This window comes from Neolamprologus multifasciatus, chromosome 1 (genome assembly GCF_963576455.1).
Source record: "Neolamprologus multifasciatus chromosome 1, fNeoMul1.2, whole genome shotgun sequence".
Lineage (NCBI taxonomy): Eukaryota > Metazoa > Chordata > Actinopteri > Cichliformes > Cichlidae > Neolamprologus > Neolamprologus multifasciatus.
In genome coordinates, this window is record NC_140439.1 from 28733903 (window position 1) to 28746071 (window position 12169).

At 39.2% G+C, this 12169-nt stretch overlaps 1 protein-coding gene across 1 annotated transcript in view; it reads right to left on the reverse strand.

The window, feature by feature from the left end:
- igdcc4 (immunoglobulin superfamily, DCC subclass, member 4) overlaps positions 1-12169 on the reverse strand; it is a 55265-nt gene that overhangs the window by 22054 nt on the left and 21042 nt on the right. Inside the window, exons 2-4 of the mRNA XM_085156397.1 lie at positions 10496-10810; positions 5145-5286; positions 3688-3821 (exon numbers count right to left, since the gene is read on the reverse strand). Coding sequence (XP_085012523.1) covers positions 3688-3821; positions 5145-5286; positions 10496-10810 — 591 coding nt within the window. The remainder of the gene's footprint in view (positions 1-3687; positions 3822-5144; positions 5287-10495; positions 10811-12169) is intronic.

Consider the following 12169-nt stretch of genomic DNA (forward strand, 5'->3'; position numbering starts at 1 on the left):
ACATTATGGGGTAGCCTTCTGACAGTTTTTGCTGTGGAGCATACAAACTTCCCAACAGATTAGCAGCGATTTAAGTTTCAAAACTTTAAGTTTGTCGTAATTATTCAATAACTTACAATATGTTTTATCAGACAGGGAGAATGAGCCTTGATCAGCGACTGACATTATGAACAAAACATAGTGCCAGACAGTTGGGAGACCAAGACCAATGCCAGGAGCCATATAGAAGTATATTATAGTCTGCAAACGATCACAGCATGAAAGCTTCTTTTTACTGTATGTGCTGGAAAAAATGTATTGTGAAGGTCAGGCAAGGCAAATGCATGCAATTTCATACACAACATAAGCTTAAAGTGCTTGACATTATACACAAAAGCTTTAACACGCAAGTCTTAGACATCAGTTCAGAACAACCATTTTGCTTTGACCCACTGAAGATTATCTTCATTATTTTCAGTAACTAAAGTAAAAAAAAAGAAAAAAAAAAAAGAACAAGAATTATAAAACAGTCCCAAGAATCATAAAACAGCATTTATCTTCACATTTAAATGTGCTTTTTGATTAGACTGTGCCAGTGCAGTAATGTTCTTTTCAACAAACATCACAGTGTTTTTTTCCCCAGACTTCCTTGATTAGAGTTGTATAATTCAACAGAATTATACCAGACACTGTATTGGAGCGACAGGGTTTTTTTTGAACGTTACTTGAAGGTTACTTGAAAGAGGCATACGGAGCTACTACTGTACATGTCAGATGGATGAGCAGAGGTCAGTTTTTGGCAATGATTTAGCCAAGAACTGAGCTCTTGCCTTAAATCCAAGAATTCTTAATCTTTCAACACATGCGTAATATGCACTTCTAGGCAGATACTAGTTGCTTTCGAATATAGCATTCCTGCAAGATCTTATTGACCTACTCAGTGAGTTCAAGTTAGAGTGGCAGGGTGAGGATAAATATGTAATCAGCATGATCAGCTCAGTAAACAAGCTACAATTGATGTCAAGTGGGCTGCAGTGCTGTTGCCTGTGTAGCTTTAATATCAGGACAAAATACATAATATCAAGAGTCAAGTTCAGAACATTTTACCTGAATCTAAGAAGTAATTTACTGACTATGCACCCAGCCTAGTTGGTTTGAAAACAGTTATTTGCCTTTTCAGAGTGGTGCAGGTTCTGATGTTGCATTACCTGCAAAGCAGTATCACCCTTCTAACTGGGTAATTCTGCTGAGAATGAGATTCTCACACTGCAAAATAACACTCGGGTCACCTGGTATTAATGGAAAGTTCTAGAATCTACTTCAAGAGCAAAAATATTCCAACCTTTGAAGATGTGCCTTGAATTTGAAATCGGTTTTGATCAACATAATTGTGTAAATATGCTGTATCTTCCAAGAAAATCATCAACTCAGTTTCACAATGATGGAAGAGCACCTTGAGGCTTAAAACAGACTCTTTCTATCCAGACTACAAGTGAGTAGTTGCCTCCTCTCAGTACCGGGGATTCAAGTAAGACAGAGACATATATTTCCATTCCATTTAGAGAAGTTAAGAAAACATTTAAGAAAACATTAATGGTAAATGGTAAATGGCCTGTATTTGTATAGCGCTTTACTAGTCCCTAAGGACCCCAAAGCGCTTTACACAACCAGTCATCCACCCATTCACACACATTCACACACTGGTGATGGCAAGCTACATTGTAGCCACAGCCACCCTGGGGCGCACTGACCACTCCACTCAAAAAATGACCTCAATTATTTCAGAACTACAGCCATTTTATACAATTTTATACAATTATCCATTTTCAGAGCCTCAAAATAGCTTGGACACACTAACCTAAGTTTAAACCGAAAATATTTTTTTTAATAGCTTTAAAAGCTTTTCCAGTCAACGAACACCTGAAGATTACGACACATGGACATCACCAAATACTGTGTTTCTTCACTTGAGATGGTCTGCTTGGCCTTTACTGGAGCCACCTTCAGTTATTGCTTATTTGTGGGTCTTTCTGCATTAAGTCTCATATTTAATGACGGAGAAACCCCTGAGTTGCTTTGGCATTATGCTTCGGGTCATTATCCATTGTGAAGCACTGTTCTATCAGTTTGGCTTAATCTGAGCAGAGAGTATAGCCCTGTGCACTTCAGAATTCAGCCTACTTCTTCCTTCAGCAGTCACATCATTAATAAACACTAATGACCCAATTCCACTGGCAGCCATACATCCCCATGCTATAGCATTACCTACCACATATTTGGCAGATCCTGCGGTATGCTTTGGATCATTGGCTGCTCCTTTCCTTCTGCATACTTTTCCTTTCCCATCATTCTGGCACAGGTTATTTTTTTTTCTGTCCAACCATAGTTTTGAAGGTTTGTGAAGACTCCTTTAGATGTTTTTTAATGGCAAAGTCTAATCTGGCCATTATGTACTTGAGTGTAATCAGTAGTTTGCACCTTGTTGTGAATCCAGTTTCACATCAACTCATTGTGAAACTGAGTTCTTGTCTGAAAGACCAGAACTGGGCTTTGCATTCCTCCAGATCATTGATTTGGCCTCTCTAAAGTTTTTAGAATCTTTCAGATAGGTTGATTTTGTTTGTTTTTACAATAGCGTTCCGCACTTGCACATCTCTCTGGACCTCATATTAGAATTACCGCTTCATTTCTCATGAAATAACAAAGTAACAGGCTACACCTGGCCATGAAATTGCTTGTCGGCATTAATTTTGAGCCTCTGAAAATGGAGGACTCTCTGCAATCAAATAATGATTATGACTCAAGTGAAGCTGTTCTTGTCAAATATATTATAGACTTAACTATATCTGCGCTGCTTTCAAATTTACTGTGTGCATGTTAAATATGTTGGTAGGCAATCAGTATTGGTTAGGGCTCTCTAATTGTATTGACATATTTTAGCAGGTTGGTCATTTTAAAAGTAGATCATGGTTCGAAAATAGGTTGGAAACATCTTGTAAAAAATTAATGCACAGAGCTATATGATGTGCAGTCTCTATTCACTGACATTAGTTGGTTTACTGTATATGTATAGTATCAGCTGTTCCTAGAGTTAAAGTGACCGCAGTCCTGAAATAATCAGAGTAAAAATATCATTTAGAAATGTATTTTCAACACCAACAGATGCACTGTAGTTTCTTGTAATGCATTCCATTACAGTGTAAAGCTGCTGCCATAGAAAGTGCATCACTTGGATGTGTGACCTTCACTCTACAGATTGATGTTGGTGCAGTTTGAAACTAGAAGGCTGTTTGCTAATTCATCTGCTGAAGGTGACAAGTTTCTCTGTGATCACCTTGAGACATCAGCATGATGTACCATTATGATTTCTGAGCCTGTCATGTCAGAAGCCAATCATGTCCCAATATGCATATCCATTTCACACAAGCGTAAGCTGAAGACTTTAAATACATGTAATTGACTTTTGGGCAGAAAAAAAGAAATATAAATAATTATAATTAATATAATAATTCAAAATGTGCTTTAAAACTCACTACAGCTATAAACTCACATGACATGAAAACTCCTCAAGTGAAAAAGTGTCATTTTGTTAGCTGTAAATATATCCAATGAATTTTAAGCCAAAACTCATAAGAATGGAAAGATAGGAGTTCTCAGTGGTACATGCCTGTCAATTCAAACACTATAAAGGACTGCAACAGGCCTTACCTGTGGTGACAGAGAGTCTGGCTTCATGACTGATGTCCTTCCCGGCAGAATTGGATGCAACACAGCGGTAGACACCCTCATCATCCTTGGTCACCTCCAGAATCTGGAGCACCCCATTAGGAAGGGAAATGAATCTGTTGCACACAATAAAAAAGAGAGACAGAGATGATGGAGAAAGAAGGATTTAGAAGGAATAGCAGAGAGAATGAAATATAAGGTTATATAAATGGCTTAGTGCCCTATAGGATGACACATTCAGGTGATCAGCTTTGTAGGTTGCTGCTCCTGAGTCCCCATAAGACACCATCTTTGTTCAGGAGAAAGTACCTTTGTGTACAACCACTTTAGAGATGAGTCAGACAACACAAAATAACTGCAATTCTAGAACTTTGGGATGTAAGCTTTTCATAGTATCACAAAATACCCAAAATGAAGGCTGTTTTAATGGCTACACTGTAATGTGTGTAATATGTGTTTTGCATACAGAATCTGTCTGCACTGTTAATACTTCCCATATTTTATATCATTGCCTCTCCCTCCCCTACAGAGGTCATTACTTCAGACAGGCAAACCAGACCAGTGGAACCCAGGCAATATAAAGCCATCACACCACCTCTTATAGCTGTTATCATAGGCTATTAATCTGACCATAATGTGACCAGCGGTAGTCTGTTCATGAAGGATAAAAGAGCAGGCGAGTGTAAAGGAGATAAGAAGAGGAGACAAGGAGAATAATAAGAGGTACCAGAAAACAAAGGATCCAAAAAGAAAGCGGTAATAAGAGAAAGCATCATTTATAATGAGAAAATCTGGATAGATAAATAACATTAAACACACATAAATATGAAAGAGAAAAGCTAGTGATGCTTGAACCATTTTTTGGTTGATTTTAGTTTAACAACATTATTAGAGCCTGAGGTGGAAGAGCCATGTCCCACCAATAAGACCTTATGAGGAGCAAGCTGGTTGTGGGTCAAGCAAGGCTACAGCAGCCATTAACACTTTGCCTGACGTAATAAGGCTGGAAACAAATTCCAGGGTCAGGAGAAATGTCGATATTGTTAAGTGATCCATTAAATGGGAATATATGTGTGAGAAAACTGGGAGAGAGACTGTTCAAGGATGTGGCTATCATGATGTGGCTGTTCCTTTATGAGAGTTTACCATACCATTCTGCATTTCCATTTAAGACTGAAGCAGCTACATTCAGGGACAAACAAAATTCACATTCTTGTTTTGAACAAAAGACTGAGATGTCTTTAGTAACTAGCAGCGACATCCAAACTCAAAGAATTCAAATGGAGGGCAACATCTAAACACTCTTGTACACAGTTATAGTGAGTTTGAATAGATTTTTCACTAAAATAAAATCAATATGAAATCATATACAAAATGCAGATCATTGGGAATATTTAACATACAATAAAAAGCCAAAGCAGAACTCCATATTTAGTTACCTTGTTCCCTCAGAAATCACTACTTCATCTTTTTCCCAGGTAATAACAGGGGTTGGTATTCCTTCAATTTGGCATTCAAAGCGGGCAGCCCCTCCTGTGGGCACTTTTTGGGGAGATGGCTCCAGACGGAACTTTGACAGACCTGCAGGTACAGTAATGATATAGTTCAGAGGGTTATTGATCAAAGCATCTGCCCACATCTGGTATTACATCTGGCCATGGTCCACAATTTCTCCAGCATATCTTCAGCATACCTAGTGCACTTATCCATGGCTGCAAAACCAGTGCAAGGGATCTACACACTCGATAGCTCACACTTGATAGCTCAAGTCGTAACTTAATACAAACAGAACTAACCTTATCATTTATTCTATTTACAGCTTTGTTCAGACAACCCAGTGAATGTGAATTGTATGTGAATGTCACTTCTGCAGTCTGTATTTAAGACTTCCAGTGTTTGTATTACACCCATTGTAGGGCTTTCAGTGGTGCTGTTTTAATTTTTGTAATTTGATTAAAGACTTGTTGAGGCCGTTTAAATGCCCTTGAATATCCTGATTAGGAGAAATTTAGGGACTTAATCAGGCTTGGCTCTATTTGTCTGTCCAGGTCGACTCTTGGCAGGACTCCAGTTTTCAGACTTTATACAATCACAGACACGGGAATGCTTCCCTCTGAATGTAAAGCTGAGCACCAGGGGGCAGCAGTGAGTACCGTCTGAGGGCCTCTAACCTCTGACCCCAACAGGCTGTTGGAAGAGAGAACAAAACAGGCTGGCTGTCCCAGCCTCTTAGTTTGTAGCCCTGACTGAGAAGTAGGGGAGTGGGGGTGGATCAAAGGAAAGTGCAGAGAAAGAAGTCAGGGAAGGCAACTCTAAGAGGAGAAAAGTAAGAAGCAAAGAAATAAGCAGAAGGGACATTAAAAATGCCCAAAACATAAAATGGCTAGAAAATCCAGTGTGTAATTACATTAACCACATAATAGGCTGTAAGAATTTACTGTAATATCATAATAATATCATATGTGTTTCTTTGAATGTTAAATAAGCAGAGGCATCTAATCAGCCAGTCTTTCTGGTTTACGTAAAACACTTTCTCCTTGTGGAACTAATCGCCAAACTGGATTTGCACAGCCTCAAAACATGTAAACATCACCCAAAAGTGTTACAAACATAAATGTGTGAATGTGTGAAACAGCAGCTATTTATAAAGTTTTCTGAAATATTCTGAAGATAGACGTCCTACATTTATCCCCTCCACTGTGTATTTAAAAATAGAATTTCTGCTACTTATCACATGAAAGGCAAATGCCAGGCCATCCAATAAATATTAAGAAATTAAATTCAAACCCCACAATTTCGACTTGACAGGTCTATTGTTGTGTTCAGTAGATTAATTAAATTATCTAGGCATAACGAAGGTCTTTGTACAAATCCAAATTAAACTATTTAGTAGACTAGATGGATTTAAGCATTGTAACCTTTCCAGTATCAGTTGAGAAACGTAAGTTAACATAAGTCTGCTAAATAAATGTAGAGAAATGACCAAAATCCCTAAGCTTAAACCTTAAACCATAGCCATAGCTGCAGCCAATCACATGGTAGGCTCAAGATTTGTAAACTCACACCATCCTGATTTTTTGTACGAGATATTCTCCAAACCACTGTAAGCTGAGGAGGAGACACTGGACAGGCTATCCAAAATCACCCTAGGCCCTATCACTCCAACTGTTAGTCATGTCAACAAACTGTCCATCTGTGTTTTCCCACTGTGCTGAGGGAACAAAGTTTCTCAATGAGTACACACAGGCTGACAGAGATGCTTGGTCATAGTAGCAAAATGGATTTGATTCATTTCAGAAAATCTCACACTGACTGTTGCGTAGCAAGTCATGGAAGAGCCGTTGATGATTAACCTCTGCCGCTTCCAGCCATTACAGCATGATCCTCTCATGTAAACACACACAACCTATAACACTGCCAGACAGCTTGATAGGATGACACGCTCAATGAGCGTGCGTGGGTGTGTGCACATTTGTAAATTTAAGTGCCGGTGTGCCCTGCTACTTGTTCTCTAATGCCTGCACACGGACAGCTTGTGATTACTGTATGCAGCCATGTTCACAAGTGTATGCGTGCACAGGAGGGTTTCTGCAGAGCGGTGAACAACAGCTGATAAGCGAGTGTGCATTAGCCATTCAACATTAATGCAAGGGGGGGGGGGGGGGGGGGGAGAGACGAGTGTTCAGAGACGACACTTTACTCATGCTGGGATCGAACAATGGCGACTTGCTGGGCTTCTACGTCCATTGTGTCAGAGTATAATCATATTAGCCTTTTTTTCCCAGAGCTCCATGAGTGTCCTGACACCTGTGATGAAATTCCATGGCAGATCCATCCAGTTACATACAGATCACAGAGTCAGATGCTGCGGAGTTAACACTGAAATGACTGGGAAATTTTTCATTGTAACGTTCCCAGCTAAAGGTGGTACACCAAATCACAGGGTCGAAATATGACCAATTGTTTCCTAGCAACAAAGTCTTTCTATATAAGGAACATTTTCAGGCAACTCCTTGGGTGTTGCTCTATGTAAACTTTAACCCCTCAATGTGCGTGGTAAAAATAGAGAAAAAAAATCTCACATTTCTTTGCTCTCTCACTCTCATTTATCTAATCTCAGTACTTGGCTTTTTTTTTGTCACTGCTGCTCCTGATTTTACCCCAACTCTGTCTTTGTCCATCCCTCTATCCCTGCCCTATTCTTTGGCCCCAGAGCTATCAGATTTCAGTATTTTCCTCCTCCCCTTGTGAAACCAGATAATTCAACCTGTGACCTGTGTGCTTCCCAACTTTAAATCTGATTACCACAACTCAACAAGCATGCCATCCTTCCAGCTGCAACAGATATTTGCAATAGCTGCTGTAAAATATGTGCATTTCTGTCTGTTTTAACAAATAGGCAGGAATGTCCTTCAACCTCTCTGATAAATGAAGAAGTCTGTGTATTTGTACGTGTGAGTATTCTTTGTCCGTTGCAACAACTGTCCATCTGATCCACTTCAGACTTGGTGGGTGCATTGAGGGACAATAGTAAGTGCTGTGTTGTGTTTGAAGTCGTTTGGGGCTTTCCTGTTCTGCAACATCTATGAAATGGCCATAGATAGGTCACCTGACATGTGGTCTCAGAGATGAGATGATGTCAGACTTCTCTTTGACGCTTTTGAAGTTTAGATAGCATTATTTGCTCCAAAGAAAACTCAAATGACGGTGTTATCTACTTTTGCTGATTCTAACATGCCTTTGAAAGCACGTACTGCACTAGTAGTGACAAAAGGAAGCCTTTTACAGTATTTCTGCAATGACTTTCATTAAGTAGAAGCCTTTCAATGTAGAGTTTTTCTTGTAATTCTAGATGTCTTTCAACTAGTATTTCTTATCGAGCTTTGAAAAGCTATTCTCCACATTTTCTTTCACTGCTTGTATTGGCATGAGGTGTCTGCATTAATACCGAGTTGACTTATGATAAGACACCTTTTAAAATCATGTAATTACAGGCAGGAAAAATACTAAATACGAAAAACATTCATAGACATTATCCACCACTGAAGCCTGCAAGAAGACATAAAATTGTGTGTTATTTTTTTCCTTGTTAAGACATCAACTGTTTGTTTGAAATGGGTTGCAGAAGCTAGAGTTAGAAAATATTGACATTCCCCGCAGCAGTCTCATAATAAGAAAGGTTAATTGCTCTAATTAAGACAAAAAGCAGCTTTTTTAACCATCATCATAATTTACCTGTGAATGGATTTGAAAAATGTGATTTGCACTCAGTATGCTGCCTCTGTCATTTAAAGAAGACGGAATTAGAGGCTGATTTGTATGTGACATTGATTTGTATGTACAGAGAAAGAAATCTCTTTCACTGTGTCTGCCTTAACAACACACATCATATATTTCGTCAGGAACGCCGAAGCAGCTGGTTTTTTGTTAATGTTTTTTCACAGATGCAATCTCAGCTAGAGTCAGTTTTTCAGTCTCATTCCTACCAATGTAGGCCCATACTGTAGGATATCCACTCAATGTTAGTGCTGAGGCATTTCGGCTTCATCCTCCTTCCCAGTGGTCCCATCTATCTCATAGCCTCTCGCAAGTAATTTAATAAAGACACCACACACCTATACACATATGTGCAAACTGAAGGTCATTCTTAATGGTCTCAGAAGCCTTTCCTTTCACCATCATCACAAACTCTCTTCAGCCTTGTCTGCCTTCCCACCATTCATCCAACATACCCCCTCCCTTCCCTTTAGTCCTCATTGTCTGTCAAACAAGAGATCCTTATAAATAGGCATGTGACAGCTGACAAAAGAAGGGGCATCCACAGAGGATACTGTCTCATTTTACACAAAGCTAATGGCTAAATAAAGACTACCACTTAGGAGAGTGAGAGAAAGAGGCCTCTTTGGAGGGGCGATTAAAAACTACAGCCTGTACTCTCATTTTTCATACCCCCATATTTCTCTTCTTCCTTTTTTTATTTCCATCCTTTCCCCCTCATTTACTCTGTTGCAGAGTATACCTCATCCCAAGACACTTGTTACTTCCTATCTGAGGCCGAAGAGAAGCAAGTCAATGCCCATCCATGCAAAAGAAATTCCCTTGATAAAACAGAAAAATTCAGTTGCTATTCTTCAATATACATGTGCATCCATGTATTCTACAGCAAGCAGATGCATAAAGGATACCAATATTCTTATTTTGTTTTATTGGATATACTGCAGCATTAAACATGTTGACCATTCAAACACTCGCAGACAAAGAACAACACTTGTGTAATCATTTCACCATTTCTCAGGTATAGTCAGAAGTGGTCAGACATGTGCATGCCTTTGTGAGACTATGCTGCCACATCATTAGGATGATTTTGAAGCTACAATAAGTCATGTTGGTTTAGAATAAAGACTGGAAACAGATGCCACTACAATTCACTAATTAATACTCAGGTAGGAAGTAAATCTTGGCATAAATGAGCAAAGTTTCACAAGTCTTTTTTTAGCACACTGCAGTGTGTCATTAAATCAGTCTGAGAAGAAACTCAACTTCTGCATCTTTGCTTGTCTCTGGTTTCAGTCTTTAGAATATCTAGGTTGTGACAGACACTATGGCTAATATGTTTTTTTAATCAAAATAGTCTTACTGGTGAGAAAAAGAAAACTATTAACAAACTTTCTACAAAATTTACAGACACAGAGATCACAATTCTCTCACAATGTACCTAATGAAACTTAAACTTAACTATCTTAACTAACTAACTTGACCATAGCCCTTAAAAGTAACCAGGGATACCTACTTGCTAGGAGCACATTCACAGTCCGGCTCATCAGCGCTCCAAGGCTGCTGCCAGTCACACAGCTGTAAGCCCCCGCCACACCATGGGGAGACTGGCCATCCCTAGACGTTGGCATCAGGAGAACGGATCCATTGACCAAATACTGAAGGTAGTCATTCCCCTCTGGAAGTAGTGGCTGTCCATCCTTTAGCCAGGAGACATTGAAGGGTGTATCACTGGCCCCCAGATTGCAGTCCAGCAAGAGGGGCAAACCTGGTTCCAACACTACATGGCTGGGTCCAGCGCCGCAGCTCAGCTCCACGGAAACCAGCTTTTCTATGCAGAACAAAGGAAGAAAAGGTTGTTAACTTTGCTCTGTACTTTTAGTTAACCTCAATGTGTTTTTATTCTAATAAATAAATGGCATTCTTCTATTTATATTGCTCTGTGAACATCATCACAGCTATGCTATAAACAACATTAACTATGCTCACATCTGATTAGTTTTCCTTTCTAAAAAGGCAAAGTCGTTTTATAGCGTAGTCCCTCACCATAACTTCAAAAGAGTTGATAGCACTGGCAGCACAGATGGAGTAGGGTAGTGCATACCAGAAGTAGGGTGTTTTGGGGACAGAGAGAAGCCCAGAGGAGGAGGGGGAGAAAACTCTGCAAATGAAATGGGCGCATAGGGCATGAAGGGATTTGTATGTCAGCAGCAGGACATTAAAGTCAGTGAGAGAGGGGAAGTCCTGGAGTGAGAGGTCAGAGTGAGCAGCTGAATGCTGTATAAACTGCAGTCAAAGGAATGTTAAATGATGACAAATTTTCCATGCAAAAGAAATTGTCATGAAACAGTGATTTAATGTGAAACACTACATACTTATCAGAGAAAAGCTTCAGATAACGGTGAAAGTAAATAAATATTCTCATAGAACATTTTTCCCCCTCCATTGTGCATCAGCATGGTTTACTTTATGGCCTTTCTTTATTGCCTCACCCCACCACCACCAGCACCATCCACTCACCCAACACACCCCCTCATTATAGAGAAAAGAGGGGAAAAGGCAGTCACAAAAACTTGTCCTTTGAAATACTTGTATAAATAACAAGATCAAGACAAAAAAAACCCATAAAACAGAAAAGCTATCTAAGGAGAAAAAAGAATTAAAGAGACGAAGGTCAAGAGATCTGGAGATAGAAGATTCAAGGAATATCAGCTTTTGCAAGAAATTATAGCACATAATTATCATTTATGAGGTAGACGGAGTGCATTAGAAACATACAGAGAAAACCAAAAACTGCAAGGGTCAATAATGCTGAAACACTTTGCTTCCGTGAAGAAGTAGCAAGATGACATTTATGTCTTCAGTAGAGCAATACTGCACAGCATTTAGTGGAGCAAGTGAAACTTCCACAGTAGTATAAGTATCTAAAATGGTCACATTTAAACATGTTTTGTTCTTTTTTTAATTGCTTATTTTTAATAATTGAAAAGAAAAGAGAACATACATATTCACAAACCAACCACATAAAAGTCTAATAAAATTAAACAGCATTCATCATCTTACTACAGGAGCACCTGTCAGGCTGTATTGGAAGTCAGTGAGTTGGAAGCAGGAAAAATGGACAAGCAGAAGGATCTGAGAGACTTTGATAAGGACTCGATTGTGATGGCTAGGTCACTAAGTTGACTGT